The sequence below is a fragment of the Nipponia nippon genome, unplaced genomic scaffold (genome assembly GCF_047370975.1).
Source record: "Nipponia nippon isolate SJK-2023a ecotype South Korea unplaced genomic scaffold, ASM4737097v1 scaffold_1, whole genome shotgun sequence".
Lineage (NCBI taxonomy): Eukaryota > Metazoa > Chordata > Aves > Pelecaniformes > Threskiornithidae > Nipponia > Nipponia nippon.
The window spans coordinates 161103534-161120907 of NW_028262290.1; the positions used below are offsets into that span (position 1 = coordinate 161103534).

Genomic DNA, 17374 nt, shown 5'->3' on the forward strand with positions numbered 1-17374 from the left:
AACTGGGACTAGAAAAAGAAGTAATCATACATATGAGAGAGGAGGGAAAGATTAGGAAAGCTTGTAGGAAAAGAAGCAAAGGTTACTCTTTGCCAGAAAGGTTAACGGGATTAAGAAGGCTTTCATGAACTCAGTAATGGAAAGAAAAGAGCTAGAGACATAATAACAATTGATGAGGGCAATGTAACTAATCAAAATTCAGTTGCCTAAGAAAATAAACTCTTTTTAAAAGAATCCAACAAGGGGATCAATAAAAAGAGGGGGGAGAGCCTGTTAGAATTAATACAAATGTAAGCAGAGAAATATCTCATAAGCCTGAAACATATGCAAATCAATGGATCCAGACAAGGCACATTGTAGGGCATAAAGGGATCCGATACACCAAGTTAAAACACCATTAGCAATCAATAGTGAATGCTCATGGAAAACTGGAAACAGCCCAGGAGAGCAGCAATAAGTAAACACAATACTGAGCTTAGAGAAGAGGAAAAGGGAATAATCATGGGAATCACAGATCACTAAACACTTTCTGTAGCCTGTGATTAAAGTAAACTAAATAAAGACTCAGAGGAGAAAAGGTGAGTGCTTTCTCGGAGTGAAATGTCATAGAGACGTAAGGGTAGTGAGGTGGTTTTCCTGTCTGCTAAGGGTCCTGTGCACAAATGGGGTGCAAAGAGGCCAAAAGAAGGCAAAAAGGACAAATACAGAATCTCCTCTTTCTTTCTTGGAATAAGTGAGTGGAGGAGGTGTACCAGGCAGAGACAACGGGATCTGTCAGAAGCCCCTTTGGGAGACCTCCCACTAGTGCATGAATTCATGCTGCAGAGGGGAGTTTTTAATGTGTTTCTGGGTGGAGCGGCTGTTTTAAACACCCAGACAGGGCTTCCACACCCACTGCTTGTGTCTGCAATAGTGGCAAATTGATCTGAATGGGTTTTTCAGAAAGCCTTTAGCAGAGAGATGCTGAAATCCCATTGAAAGTTCATGTTTGCTCAAGGCTTAACTTTTATCTCCCTTCCTCTCTCCTTCACCTCTGAAGATCACAGCCTTAATCTACCAAATTGGCTTATGATATATAAACCTTAAGAAAATATCTGGATGCCTATTATAGAAAAGTCTACTTTTAAAATAAATTGTTATTGGCTTGGATTCACTTATTGCTGTGTGGAGAAAAGCCATCCTAAGGACCAAAATATAACACAAACTTTGTCTTCAGAGGAGGAGATCTGTAGGGATTCGAGTCAGCAGTATCTTCACTACAGATATATAAGATGTACAGACCAATATAATCCACAGGTCAGCTGATAACATTAAATTGGAGTGAGTATTGAAACCAAGCAAGCAGAAAGGAAAAGAGAAGTAAAACATGGATGGAATATAGCAAAATGATACTTGACTCAAAACAGTACAAATGAGAGAGTTCAGGAAAAATTCCAATGGAAATCCTGGAAACCTGTAACCCCAAGTCACCTGGAGTAATATTAAAAAATTAGATGTGATTTTGCAGTGGGATATAACAATGCAGAAAACGTATATGAAAGCATCGTGTCTAGATAATGAGATACTATTTCCTCTCTTTACAGTTCTGCGGAAGTTGTATTTGGAATAGTGTGCTTGCTTCTTGGCAAGACAACTCCAGAAAGGAAAAATTGAGGGAGTTGCAAAGAAAGAGGTAAAAAAAGTCAGATAAAGGGCACAGAGATAGTCATTTACAAGAAATAATGAAATGACAGAACAATGACGTGTGACTTTAGGGGGTAAGCCAAAGACAAAAGGAAGCAAACAACAGTCTACTAAATTAAATGATATTAATTCATAAAAAGAGAATGATGGATAAAATTGATAAAAGAGAGTAATGAAATGGTACTTTAAAAGGGAAAAAAATTTTTTAAAAAAGGCCTGGTTATTAAGGCAATACACCCAGCCATGAGGTTTTTTCTAAGCAAGTGAATTGTTCCCTTTGGTAAATGAAGAAATCCAAGTTGCCTGATACATTTAAAGTAGATTCCACAAAGCTGTACAAAATATTTTACAGGGCAGTGTTTTGGCAGGGAAATCAACCAGTTTGTTCTCTGAGGTCTTACATCCACCTGTGACATCAATGGTTTTATTTCTGTGATGTCTTTCTAATGATTTATATAGGATGAATATTTAATCATATAATGTATCCTTTACTGACATCAACAGCGTTTTATTCAGAACACATTCAGTGCTTCCTGTTATTGACTGAATCACTGAAAGCCCTGCCTCTTGGGCATACCAAATCTGTTAAGTTGCTTCCTCGCAGTTGCTGGCTTTATTTGGCTAGTTGCAAGTTCTTGGGACATTCATCAAAAAGATGATTAGCATGTCCTTGTGTGCCAGCACAAAGATTACTTCTGAATAGGAGGACTGTAGATATGTAATGTCCACGCAAGATCTGGCCTTCAAAAATAGCATCCTTTGGGCTTTGCTCTTTCATGTTGGTATTCATAGCCTCGTGTGAACTTCCGTTTGATTTCAAGTCATCCCTGGATTATTGCCATATTCCTCCACCTCTTTCTAAGCAGCCGCAAATAGAATCAATTATACTCTACTATAGAAAGGTGACATTTGTGTCCCAGGACCCTTTGAAAGTTGAGGGAGGAAATGGGGATTATTTCTTTATCACGATGTTGCTGAATATATCAAGGCTAGAATGTTCCTCTTTTATCATGACATTTCATTATAGCACTAAAAGAGGACATAGTTTTCCAGCCTCCATGTTAGGATCACAGGGTTTATTTATTTCAAAAAGACATTTAAACATGAAGGATACCTAATCCCCTGAGAGAAAAATTCCTGAAACAGTCTTTTAATTCCTCCTAGTTATAATGCTTCATCTCATTATTTTAAAGTTTGGGGTTTCTTTGGTAAATACATATACATTTTTTCCTGAGACTGAGATATCAAATATTTGAGTCTTCTTCCTCTAAAGTTCAGGACCTTCTCTTTCTGAAGATGAAGTTCAATATGCCAAGAAGTATTCTGGCAAGGAGGATTGCTCCTTACAGAAATGCTTCATGGCTAGAGGATTTCTGGTTACTGTGAGTGGAATTTCTCTCACCTAAGTGTACAACTCATCTAGTTACCCTGGGTTCCCTTTATAGTCAATGGAGAGAAAGAGGCACTTTTAGAAGATGATTCATCTGACCTAATTTAAATGTTGATTTCAGTCGGAGATGAGACACATTTACCTAACTACATTGGCTCCAGATCCTCATTGACTATAAAGGGACCTCAGATGACAAGTTCGGATGCAGATGTCTACATTTAGTTTAGCAAATTCCACCCCATATGACAATATGAATCAGCAGGTCTGGAAAAGGTGAGCTCTGGCTCTGTGGTGGCTCTGTTTCCTGTTGTCCTGTCAAGATTTCTCCATTGGACTGCTCCTGCTGGGCACAAATTTGCCAGCAGTTTTATAGCAGAATTGGGAGATGTGTGATGCATGTTGATACTATGTCATCCTTTCCCTGTCATTAATTCAGTCCCCCCAAAACAGCACTGGTTCCAATCTCAAGGAGCTATGGAGTTTCCCCAAAATCCCAGGACATCACCCAAAACCTCCAGTTCCTGATTTCAAAGAGAGGAATCCATCACTCTCTAGTAAAAAAGGCAATGTTATGTCAATACAATGCTAAATCTGAATGGGAAAAAATCCCAACAAGTCAGCAAGTAGGATATAGGGAATTTAAAGCCTGGAGTCACTCAGGGTACAGTGCAAAGACATATATTTTTGGTATTCATGTTTATAAGGAAAATATACTCCTACAAATGGAAAATAAATGTCAATGGGTACACATTAAGAAGCAATGAGTAAGCTACACTAGGACGAACATCAGCTGAATGATACCAAGGCTTACTATTTAGTTAGTATCTTCATGTCAACTACTTAAATTGTTGCACCTTTCTTCAGTCTATGTGCTAACAGGAAAAGAAATGGTAATTTGTGACACACAGCAGATGCCCTCCAGTGAACTCAAGGTACAGATCTGCCAAGTCAGCAGATGCCATTCTTAGAGCTACCTTTCAGTGGGAAAACACACACATGTTCGCTCCTAAAATAAGACAGTAACATTATAGAGGATTTTGTGTTTTTTCAAAGCCTCTTGGAATCCCATCTTAATTTATAATGTACATTTTCCAAGCTTTCCAATTATATTTATGACAACAAAATCCTCTTTCTTCTTTACTAAGACTATAATACCTACTACGTACTATTGCTTTCCTACCACTTGACAAACATATTTTTACGAGCCATAAATCCCACATAAATCGGTGACATGCACTACAGAGCTGGTGCAATGAATTGCATGCAGTATCAGGTAGGAAAGTTGTTTCTGTTACCTCTTTTTGCCCTACTGGAGGTGGTGGCTCAGCCTTCAACTGCTTATCCACGTGCAACTCACTTAACTCTTCACAAATCTCAGAGTTCTGACTCCGGACGCCTGGGCTTTGGCATCGCTGCCCCCTCAGCTGCAGCTGTTTTTCCTGCTGGAAATAATCCTAGATGGGTTTATTTTCTTTTTCTTTGATAGCATGCTTATTTCTCAAGGAGAACTACCCAGCAAGAAGAGAAAATAGCCTGGACTATACTTGTCAGGGGATGGCATCTTAAGGAAAAATGGCAAGGAACAAGATAACACAAGCTTATGCTGTAACTTTTGAGCTTTAGCAACTGGATATGTCAAGATATCTGGCTGTAGAAAATGGAAATACAAACAGGACAACTTTTTTTGAGCTATTGTTGCTGGGGCAGGAGGAAATACCCCTGCAATCTCCATTTTGAGTCTGGTTTTGAGATACAAGTTTCCTCCAGTGACCCGAGGCGCACAGAAAGGTGCTTGCAGTTCAGTCAAATAACTGAGGGCTGTACTCTGAAGTTGCGGTGATATTCAGTGTTACAGCTGGAGAAAGGCATGAGTGCAATACCCAACACTGTGCTATGAGTCTACCTGAAACAGTGTGGAAAAAAACACACCCAGACGAGACAAGATACACATTGAAAGGGAGGAAAATGCAAAGTTCACAGGAAGAGATAAAAGGTATCTAAAAGTAGATGTGGAAAAACTGCAGGTAAAGCACGTAAAAGTATGTGGCTCCTATTCAGCCAAACACTTAAGACTACTTTGCACCCGCTGATGCCAACAGGACTTAACCGCAGGTTGAAAGGACAGCACATCCTTAAGTACTTCACTAAAAAGGGATGAACTCTGGAATCAGAGCAATAATTTTTTTTCTGCAAACACGTCTGACTAGACCCGGTGCTTGCTAGTATGAGTGGTGCCATTAAATCCAGCCACTTCTTCCTGGGGTGATGATTATTACTGCTGAGTTCTCTAGAAGTACTCCCAGGACTAATGGCAGAGGAGAGTACGTTTGCAGGGTTGGTCCCTACATCTGGAGGCCCAGGTTCTTTGCTGGTGTAAATCAGTGTGGCTTTATTGATTCACCTAAGACAGGGATTTCTCTGAAAACTCCATAGCTCATCACAGCACTACCATCGTTCATGCCATTACTAACGCTGCTACTAAAATATTAATAAAACTCTAGCCAGTTTCAAAGGCTTGTGCTGAATTGCTTACAGAAGGACTTCCATGCTGAGAAAAAAATTACAAGCACAACAGGATTTCAACAGCAGTTGTTGAAACCTATTTATCTTTCACTTGTCCGCCTTTTTTTTTTTTCCCTTGGCTTGACTGACATTCAATGTTATTCATGTATCGAACAAGTTTCCCTTCCCCAGGGAGCTGAAGCATACCTGCCTCAGTTCTAAAGCCACATTGCCACAGGAAGTCCCTCAAGAGGTACCAGCAGCAGAAAAACACTTAATTCCAAATATAACTATCTGAAAGAACAGATGACACAAAGGAAGCAGTTGGTTAAGCAAATTGCTCTGCGTATAAATACTTTTGGACTGTCAGGTTTGTACCAGTCCTTTCAAATGTCGTTCTGTGTTTCTAGCAAATTAATTTAAAATCAAATTACTTGTTTCCTGCTTCAGAGGGCATGTGGTCTAAAATATATTCTAACTTTAATAAATTAAATTACGCATGTCCAAGCTTGTACCCTCTGCATAAGAATGTATTGCGTACAATTTCTAGGCACAGTTTAGCACTGATCTTCACAGGCCAGAGATTGCTCCATAATCATCGAGTTATGGTTCTGTCCCTGACAAAAAGTAACAATCTTTAAGGCGCGTCTCTGGAAATAGTGTAATATTCAGGGGAGAAGCTAACGTGGAAGGCACAGTATGCACAAGTAAGGCGCTCAGCCATAAAAAGGATTTTTTTAATGCAATGTGCATAGAACTTAGTACCAAGTAATCTTAATGGCATGATATTGGTTATAGCACTAAAACAACAGAAACAATTGTTTCATGTTAAAAGTGCAATGCAATCTGAGGTGACATCTCAAGTTCATTTATGCAGAAAGGTTGTGCACTCAGATTCATTAGAAACTATGCAGTGTATGAGAACAGACTGTGTAACTCAGTTGATCTGACGAATACTCAGGTTGTTAAGCAAATTATTGCACTAAGCTAGAGTCAAGTGCCAAACTTAGACCAATTCTCTATTTACTAACCCTTCTCTGTGGTACCAAAACTTAGCAACACTTTCCTAGAGACTAAACTCCAGGAAATGTGGACCCAGATGCTTCCCAGAAATCACACTTGTACCAAATATCCAATAAATTAACGTTCATCTGAAGTGATGAAATACATCCTGGCAAATTATCTAATGGGGACAACATGCACATGTGCTCAGACAATGATTTGGATCATCATCACATGTCTTCAGACATGTCCTGAAGATTTATAAGGTGGAAGAAAATCACTAAGAGAAATAGACTCTTCAAAACAATCTGGTTGTATAGACTGATCCCAAAAGGAGTGTTAGGGAATCAACTGAGTTTTTGCAAGCAACTGATGCCAGCCCTGGTAAGCAACTCTCATGGGATGCAACAGTCTCATTTCCAGCACACAGCACCTGAAGATTGGCACAGACCTGTCTGGGGAAAGGTGCCTTTGGTTATGTTTAACTTCCGACTGTTTGCTTTTGTTCTGATTCCAGATGATTTGTTCTTCTGGAAGCAACGGCACCAGGTTTATCTCCTGTAAAGCTCCCCACCGTGGGTGGTTTATATAATTTGTTTTTAATTTTTGTATCAAGTGCCATGTTGCCAAGGCGATACACATTATGTTAATATTTATTGATTCAGTTGTTTTCATAATTTATAAAGTAAACCCATTCAGCAATATAAAAACTTTGTGCATATAAAGGGAGGGTTGGGAGCCCAGGACAGACCTCAGCTCCTTTAGAGCATAAACCATAAGTTTGCTCACCTCTGCTCTGATCTGGGCCATAAAAAGGGGTGATCTGCCAACACCGTACCAGTAATTAGCACATGGTGGAGGATGGACCCAGTATTGTCCCCTTGCATGCTGCAGGACAGTTGTAGCACCAGAAAAACAGCAACCAGATTGAAAATAGAGCACAATCTCGGTGACATCTCAAGTGTGTTTGTGCATGGACCCACATACTTGTTTGCTGACACAAATAAATACAAAGGCTCCACACTGCATTCTGCCTCTGAAAAGCACAGATCGGCTAATTGTTTCAGGCTCAAATGGGGATTAGTGCAAATGCCGCTCCTTTGGAAAGAGTACTTGCTGTTGGCAAAACAAGACAAATACCTGTCATCAGCATGGATTCACTTTATTCCTTCCCCACGGAAATATCATTTTTTCCATCCTGTGCAAACAAATTTAGAAAGAGGACGCCAGGACCTCCCTTTCAGACGGTGATCAGCTCAAATGGGTTCTCCTGATGCTTCACTCACTCCCTAGATCATGACCCTGGCTTGTAACATTTGTTCCCTGATTCTCTGGCCACGGCTGTTACGGGACAGAAGACGTGCAAAGCCTTTGATAGCAGGAAGCTTCCTCTCCCAAGCAGGTGGGGAAGCAAGAAACGGGAATTGGCTCTCAAGCCCTCCCCCCTTGCAACTGTCACTGCAGAGCCAGCAAGCAAGGATGAAGGATGTGGCAGGATAAAGTTGATCTAAATTATTTTATGAGGTGTACAGGGCATCCCCTGTCTCTGATGGGACAGTGCAAATGCAAACTGCCCTTTGCTCGGTCCGCTTTGCAATGGGAAGATTCAACCCTATGTATCTCCTCTTCTCCCCACCAGGCTGATGCGTCCCTCTGTCTATTTGAAGACCAATTTTGAGACACTAATGGGATTTCATGGATGTCCAGGTTCTGCTGTCACTTTCCAGGAACTAGATGGTCAGGACATTTCCAGGTGCAGACTCAGAGTGGTGGAGGCTTGTCCTGGTCCCCTCGCATACAAGTCTGCACACGCTTAGCCATACAGGTGGGACCCTACAGCACCAATGGACACTGCCCATCAGAAGAAGCATCAGCAGCAGACAAGGATGCTAGCAACAGAAATATCACTGCTTTAGCCATTCATAGAGGACTGACACTATGAAACTGAGCCTCCTTGAGAAATGCAGCTCAATAGAGCAGTAATTAGTAATTTAATGAATGACAACATATTTTAACCTGCAAAGCTTCCTATAGCCAGTTTTCGGATACCATAATAGGAGTTGAGGAGCTTTTCATGTATAGCAAACCCAGTTCAGCAGTGTGACACACGTAGTTAGGAGAGGACTGTTTACTCTGTAAAGTAATTGTTGATGTTTGTGTTCCTCCTTGCAGACAGCTATGGATTTCATAAAATTACGGTGCCTGGTAGCAACTGGCATCCTTTCTCAGCAACAGTTTGCGTCGAGTAACTGGCACCCTTCCTCTGCAAAGAAGCCAAGAAGTAAATGATCGTGAAAACCGAACTGTTTATATCCTACCTCTACATAAGTGGAGAAGCAAGCAGATTGCAATGCTGCTGAAATACGGCGAGCTTGCATTACTGCCTCGGTGGCACCTGTTTCGTGTGTAAAGTAAACAGGAGACTACAGTCTGCAGAACGGTCGGGCTGACAACTCTCAGATATGTTGAATTCAGTCTTTCTGAAAAGCCTTGAAAAAGCTGAGCTAAAATGGGAGGGAAATAAATAACCACAAACCGGGGAAACGAATCGTGGGTTCATATTACCAGAACAGATCGCTTATGATCTTGGTTCTCCTCTTTCACAAATAAATGTAAATCCTTGTAGCACCAATAAAATCAGTGGATTTATCTTTCTGCATATTTAGCATGAGAAGAAACATCACCACATACATCAGGAAAATCCCCTTGCTTCCTTAATACGAGAAGGGGAAGATTAATATCACTTATTCTGCCAGGAATAAAAGAGGACTGGTGTGCAGCTGTCAGTTTTAAGTGTGCACATTTGAGAATCTCTCTACCCTGGTTTGAAGAATTGCTTCTGTAAAGCAGAGTTGCTACTATGCAGTTTAATGAGAAATCAGAGGAAAACCTGGAGTGATACCACACCACAGTGCTGGGATTGTAGCTAAGACACAGCGAGGACTCATGCTACTCTACGTTCCTTTACAAGTGCAGTTTATTAGCAGACTACAGTGTTTGCAATACTGATGCAAAGCGTGTGAAGTCCTATTTTAAGTTTGCAACACATTTACATAATTTAAGAGCTGCAAATTCCTCAGAGAGGGTATGAAAACAGGAAAGGGAAAGTCTAAACTTGATTATTTGAGACTAATCATCGCCACTCTCCAGCTTACGCCACCTGGTCCATCATTCCACTTCAGCAGAAACAACCAGACATCAGGCTAGCTTAGTAGACTGATTTTTGTTCAGTTTTTCAGTCCCTACATAGCCCTCCCAGTCTTTTCTATTGCCATTCATCTATGCAAAGGCCAGAAACAATCTGGTGCAAAGTGAGCAGTCAAAGGTCAGAATTAGAAGGTGCTACTCGTATTTGCCACGTGAATCCATCTGGATTCTTTTTTCTTTTTCTTGATGACCCAGCCTTTATAGGGACCCCATTTATTAAAACCCAAATCACTAACGCATGCAGAAGAGCAATGTGGGCAAAACAGATTAAACACAATAGTCTCAGAGTCCAGAAAGAGCACAAGCCTGTTGCCCAGCTCCCGGTGAATGTACCAGTACATGAAATTATGCCCCTCTACTTGGATGTCTACAGGTCGCAAGGGAGTTTCCAGCTGAGCTGTCATCTATCAGAGTTAATACCCTTGTAGTTTGAACTTACACCTATGTAGCTAAACACAGAACTTGTCCTCCTGGTGGAGCTCAGAAATACATTTTTTTTTCCCCTGGAAGCTGTAGGGTATTTGGAAGCAAAGTGCAGTACTGGTTCTAAAAAATAATGCACCTGTGAGTACTTAGCTGGATAAAAATACCAGAATCTGGCCCTTAAAATTCAGAATGGTGAAGGCTAAGGCTGGCCAGAAACCACAGCTGCCCAGCAGAGGCCATTAACAGCAAAACCTCCCCTGGAACGAGCCTGCCCTTGTATTTCCTTTCATTTTGAATAAAGGTGAACTAAAACTTTGCCAGACAAACATCATCACAGCCACTAACTGCTGGTCTCTGCACAAGCGCTGGATGCTTTGCCAAACGTCATCCCTCAAGGAGGGAAACATCAGTTTAGCAGAGCTCCTTCTCGGGTTAATCCAGAAAATTTTAAGCATTTGAACTCTGGCTGCAGAGGAGCAAGGCACGTTATTTCTAATGGCTTCTGCCTTGCTGGCCTAAGATTCTGTCCCACACTGGGCAAGACACTGCCCATAATAAAACATAGATTCATTATTCCAAGGGTTGACCCTTAAAATTAGTCTAAGTGGGAGAACTTGGCAAAAAGATGGACTGCCAAAGTTAATTTAGCCTGTTATCAATTCAATAGGCTTAAATAGGCAGTGAAAGTGTTTCATAAGTGTTCATTGTTCAGAGTTCAAGCTAATACCTTCTGCTAAATTGCATTTTGAAGTTTAATCACAATCTACTTTATGTTTCTTTTGGTAATTGGGATCTCTCCACAGTATAATATGAAGAACTCAAACTAATGGGCTTCTCGGATGGAAGTTTAAATTTTGGAAGTTTGCCTCAAAGTGCAGTGAGTGAGAGTGCCTGAAATAACCTGGAACCTTTCACCCAAATAAGGCATTATTATTATTTTGATCATTAGGGAAGTCTCATATTATTACAGGCAATAGCAACAAAATAACCATTATTTTAAATTTTGTTATTTTGGACCATAATTAATGGGAGTAATTTCAACCCCCCAACACACGGACGCACACACTGTCTCACTTGGCAGAGGAGCTGTTGGGGAACTGGCTGCTGTTCATTTTGTCCAAAATGTTAAATGTCAGCATTTTCTTTACCAAAGGGAGAAACAGTGAGAAATGCTCATTTCTGGGCAGCATTTTGCTCCAGGGAGGGATATGGATACTGGGAAATGGCACCCAGTAGGCTGTGACTGACGCGTAGTCCACGGTCTGGGCACTTGTCCAAATGCATGTTGTCAAGTCCGCTATGCCTGATATCGGTTCTTTCAATGCCAAGTTTTTTTTTTTTTCTCTCCCCCCTCTTTCTCTCCTCCATCAGCTCCCTGTGTTTCCTGCACCTTAGGCATTATGCTGTGGACAAATATATTTCCCTGCCACCGCACACAGAATAAGCACCCTAAAACCTTTGTTTGCAGTGTGACTGCTCTAATCACGTCAGCAGAGATCTGACACGGAGTCGTCTTCTGCCCCATCGTACTGAAACAAAATAAACACAAATATCTTTCTATATGTAAGAGCAAAGATGCAGACTTAGGTGCTTTAAAACTGCTGCTGTGATTTACAGTCCTTTTTCTTTTTCTAATGGCCTTGCTGCTATTCTGAAGACAATAAATACAGAAATATTCTATTTTATTGCTAAAAACAATTGGCAAATCTATGCCGTTTTCAAGAAATGCAAAGCAAAACATAAAAAGGGAGAAATCCAGGCAAACTATGTATGTAATAATAATAATAATAATAATAATAATAATAATAATAATAATAATAATAATAATAATGAAAAAGCCCTGCTATCTTATTTAATGATCAGAAAAATATTTGCCCAAATAAAGATGACAAAAAGAATGCTGTAAGATTTATTGTGTCCTGCATGCATGTATGCATGTGGGCTCACTCTCCTGCCAGTAAGAGCTGGGGAATCATCAACTGGCTTCAAAGGTATTTCATCCAGTTGCACTAAAAGAGAACGTGTCCCACAGACTGGAACTGAAAACAGATGGAGTATAAATACTGTTTGAAAGGGCATTATGGTTCCTGACAATAAAGTATATTTCCTGCAGTAAAAGGCTGAAATTAATGTACCCTGTCAAATAAACACATGACTTCATGGTATCTCTGATTTATAGATGTTGGAATTATTAGGAGCATAAGACACTGTCACAAACAATTTTATATCAAAATCTATGCACTGGCATTTTTATGGCAATTTTCAATAACTTCAGCTACACTTATGTCAACCTGGAATAATTCTATTGACTTTTACAGAATCACTTTGGGTGTAGGAGCAGGTCTGTAATGGACAGAAATTGTACAGTGAAATTTCCACTGTATACAAAGGAAACAGATGTGGGTCCAGATGCAGATGATGAACTCTCTGTTACCTGAGACATTTCGTTCTTTTCTCTGTCTTACAAATGATGTATCATAGCTAAAATAAACTTACAGGCTCTGTGCAGAAATTATTGGTTGAAGTCTTTGACTCAGTGTTATGAGAAAGCTAAACCATGATGATCCTAATGGTCCTCTCTGATCTCAAAATTACTAATCTCTTACTGGTAGAAACATGCAAAAAAAAGCTATCAGAAATAGTTTCACCTTGTCAAATGAAATAAAATGAGTCAGTAATTCTGAAGTAAATATGGAGAAGAGAATAAAAGCTTGGGGGTTTGATCCAGTTCAGAGCAATAGAGAAACTGTACTGTTGAAGAGAGACTGGTGGCAGCCGGCTCTGTCATTGACATGTACAAAGGCAGTTACTCATCTAAAGTCTGGAAAACTGGTTTTCCTGGCAGATGTGTTTGGCGGAGCCCAGAAAAGGGTATACACGAGGGGAGAACTGCCATTGAGAAAAAAATGTGAACATGACTGAGAAAGCAAGTCATGCTCTGGAGCAACAAATACTCGCCCTGTGTGCAAAATCCAGGCAATGTACACCCCTCGGGTCCTCTGTGCAGACCCAGACCCAAACTTCTTGAAAATCACAGCAGAGGTGCTGCTCCACCTTGGAGGGGTCTAGGAAGAGTAGAGAGAAGTGCAGCTGTGCAGGTGGGAAACTGGGATACCCTGAGAGGCAACAAAAGACACTGTCCCCTTCCCACAGGGAATATTCCCTGCCAGGTCACGGGAAGGTGAGCCCTAGCAGGCACAGCAACAACTCTCTGCTATTTAAGGATTTCCACAGCCAGGGGTAAGCCTCGGGCAAGAGGATGGGCCAGCTCTCCACCTGCTTTGCAGTCTCAGGACGGCACATGGTGGGAGCTGGGACCTGGCTGCCATGCACGGAAAGGCAGCACTCCCGCGGCGTGCGTGCCTGGTGTCAAGGAAGGGGTAAGAAGCTGCAAAGCGCTCTGTCCCAGCAGCAGGCAGCCAGCACTTTCCATATGACCCAATTAGCCACTCCCTTGGAACAAATCAATAATGGCATTTTCTGAAGACAAGCAAGCAAGTGCTGCTGGCTCGGCACTGTGTTGCATGTGAAAATACAAAGGTCTTATCTCTGAGGAAAGCAGCATCCGTGCCTGGCTCTGTCACTGCAGAGGGGGTGAATGTGAGATGTGGCCAAGAGCCACTAGCCCCCACAGCGTGGATTTTCTTCTCAGTGGCATGCTATAGCCAGATCAAGTTGAGGGCAGGAGTTTGAGTAAGGCAGGACATGAAGTAATTAAATTTAAGAAGGGGAAGAAAGCAATAACAGCCTTGCTGGGCTGACTCAAAAAACAAGGAAAGGGTAAACCCATTTTCTAAGGATGGACTAATGTACAGTCTGCTGACTGCATGAACTTATTAATGCAGAAAAGGATCCAGATACAATGCAGAAAGACCTGGGCGTCGTTGAGGCCTGGGGTGATAGAAACAAGACAGGGTTCAATGGTGCAAGCGCAGGACACCGTACTTTGGAGACTGATTGAGGACACCCAGCATTACTCATCTGGAACCTCCTTCTAGTCTATCGTGGGATTCCTCTGAACCACAAAGTGATGCCACTGAAAAAGGCACACACCTTTTTGGGCTACAGCTGTGGGCACCTTGAAGGTTAAGAAATACTATGGCAGGAATTTTGAAGATTTAAGCTTTGGACTTATATGTCTAATGTAAATGGTACGGACCCCTCTGACGTCCAAAACTTTCAGTGTAGTTAAATAGCAGGTAAGTTCTGATAGGATCCTCTGTGTCAGGTGGACAGGACTGTGCACACTGAATTGTTCCATCACCTTACTGTCCCCATAATCTGGTTCTTACTCCTTCAGGAGACTGAAAGTTGATGTTGCATATGAAAAGATGGTCTTTATAAGCAATTATAAGACACTCTATGAAGGTTCAAGAAAATAATTTCCACATTTTAATCATTTAGGAAGCCAAAATAAGAATTCAAAAGAACCTTGAGAAGATGCAACCAACATGTTGCTGTTGTTGCTTCTGAGCTTTTGGGAGCTGTTTTCCTGCTAGGACAAGCCATATTTAAATTATACATCTCAAAGACAGAGGAAAAATGGAAGACAGTTTTAATATAGTAGAAGGTTATTTGGACACTGTGTCCGAAGTATGACCGGATGGATGATATTTTTGTTGTGATTATCCTTGTTCTCATTATAAGGTTAAACTTCTCAGCAAATCCTGAAGAAATCTTGTGGACTGACAAGGAGAGACTTCCCCAGCACTATGAGCAGAGCGAGGAAGGGGGTTAGGTAAAGCCCTTAGCAAAAATGTTGCAGTCACTGGCATCAACACACATATCACACAATAAAGATGAATTAATTCAAATTCAAGGTGGACTTTTCTCACCCTCATTCTTCTACTGCCAGCTTTTTGCACCTGTGCTGACTTTTATTGTTCAGCTTTTCTTTCTGATCCTTTCACCGTATGTGTCAGCTACAGGCATGTGTCTCCTGGCTCTTTGAGCTGGCAGAGTCTCTCACTTGCATCTCAGTAATCAAAGGAGATTTAGAAGCTATCAGGTGGTCTCACTCCTTCGAAACCCTCTCAATGACAGTGCCACAAATTGGTAGCTTTCAGGAAGACGGCTGCTGCCAGTGTAAGCTTTGATAATAAAAATGGTAGCTGAAATTTAAACTTAGACATTTCTATTACTCAGAGGAAAATGTGCAGTCACAGAAGGGTTTCTCATCATCTGAAATTTCAAACTGCTGTGTGTAACACTGTGGGGCCCATTTCTCATAGCCACAATGGCTTACTTTAGAGTAGTTTTGTGACTTTCCGGTATTGGTATGGGAGCTGTAAGCTGAGCTAGTCATCAACCTAAAATACCCCATTGGTATCAACAACTTTGTGGTTCTGCTTGAGACCAGCCTCCCTTTAGCCCATCATGACGGATGGGTCTGGACTGATATGAGCACACGATGAACAGAATATGGTCCAGGATCTTCAACTGACAGAGAAAGCGTAAAGGATGTGTAAGGATTGTGTAGATTTACCTAGCCATGCGCTTGAGAGGCATGGATACATATACTCCCTGTTTACGCATCTCTTTTTGCCTCTTCTCCCATGCTAGCACACCAAAATCTACACGCGTGAGGAGGAAGGCAGGTTCTGGCAATGTTGCCAAAGGGCTGCTAAATTCCAGGTCAGCCAACAACTTTAAAGTGAAGCAGGGTAGATTGTCTTCTCCTGAAAAGTAAATATACATACACATTCTCTTTGTACATGCTAAAATATGTAAATATGTAAAATATGGATTATAATTAGGAGAAAGTTAGAATAGATTTGAATGTTTAGCATATCCTTGGTAGTTCTTTTTTCGTTTCTGTATGATGCCCTCCACACAAAAAGATACTTCACCATAATTGTGCCCTTTCAGTGCAATCATGTAAATTTTGCTCTTGTTCATGTTGTTCTTCCTTTGCAAGCTCTGCCATGGTTATCGTGGCCATCATGGAGGGAAGGAGGTAAGGACCCCCATGGAGTTGGGGCTCGTGGGATTAAAGCTTCTGGGAGTGAGTGGGGAAGTTTATTCCCCAGAGTCCCACAGGGCTGCCCTTGATAGAAAGGTTAGCAAGCTATAATGCTCACAACTCTATATCCAGGGAACTGGGATTTCATACTGAATATCTTCTGCAGTAACCTACGTGCTGATCAAGAGAGTTTTTTGTGGGTCCAGAGATAATACGTCTTTGGAATGGGCACCATTAAAAATGACAGATCTTTGAATTCTTTGGGATCTGCTTTCTCATGGCTCTGCTCCTTATGGAGATATTTATAGCTGCGTAAATTTACTAGGGTTTTGCAGGAAAACAATTGCAAAGGTCATTACACAATTATAATTTCTGCTCTTGAGCTTCTTCCTATTTCTGTTTATTTATTATGCCAATGTATTTTGAGTCTTTGAGTTGGAACCCCCTCGCATGCACGCATTTTCCTCTCTAGAAATTTGATAAAATTGTTGGCTGGATATATGAACTCGTTTCTTGTTTGGACCTTTTCAGCAGTAGACCCCTCAGGCCTGTGGACAGAGGTTGAAAACCATTGATCAGGGTTATGCACAGGGGAATGGCAGTGACCTGCAGCAGCTGTTTGTCAAAGCCTGGAAAACACTAGTGACAAAGCTAATTAATACATTTCTCAACTCCATGCCTTCTATTTAATGCACACGGTAGCAGAGAACTGTATTATTTCACTGCAATCCAAACATGTTGCGGTAATGTGACAATGTTACTCTAATGTTTATTGAAAATGTCATTAAAAGATACAGTGTGAAAACAGTATTTTGATTTGCTTCTCCTACTGGGTTTTGTTTCCTCCTATTTTTTTTCACCCTGAATCCTTGATGTTTATATTACATATAATAATGTTTCAATATTATTGAAACAATCTGAAGAAGTTTTCTTAATATTTTCAGATCAACTTTTATTCATAATGTTCTGTTTCACTAAAATGCCTATTTTTCTACATCAGTTCTCTCCCTCATGACTCTAATAGATCTCACTAAAGGTCTAATTCCACATTTACCTGCTGTACAGCATAAAATGGATAGCTACCTGTTCCGTCTACTAATATACACACCAGCACCTACATGGAAACATTGTGCAGCTAAACAGAAATCCACATTTTAAGGTACAGTAAGATGTAAAAATCCCAAACTCTCCATGCTCTTTGC

At 40.9% G+C, this 17374-nt stretch overlaps 1 protein-coding gene across 7 annotated transcripts in view; it reads right to left on the reverse strand.

The window, feature by feature from the left end:
• LOC104014886 (sodium channel protein type 5 subunit alpha) overlaps positions 1-17374 on the reverse strand; it is a 217260-nt gene that overhangs the window by 54532 nt on the left and 145354 nt on the right. For 3 of the 7 annotated variants that reach the window (XM_087730822.1, XM_087730806.1, XM_087730813.1), the window contains exons 17-18: positions 7367-7465; positions 4369-4512 (exon numbers count right to left, since the gene is read on the reverse strand). The exons of 1 other annotated variant lie outside the window; for it this stretch is intronic. In XM_087730822.1, coding sequence (XP_087586948.1) covers positions 4369-4512; positions 7367-7465 — 243 coding nt within the window. Of the gene's footprint in view, positions 1-4368; positions 4528-7366; positions 7466-17374 lie in introns of all 7 variants that reach the window. 3 more of the 7 variants (XM_087730851.1, XM_087730842.1, XM_087730833.1) reach the window with 3 other exon arrangements.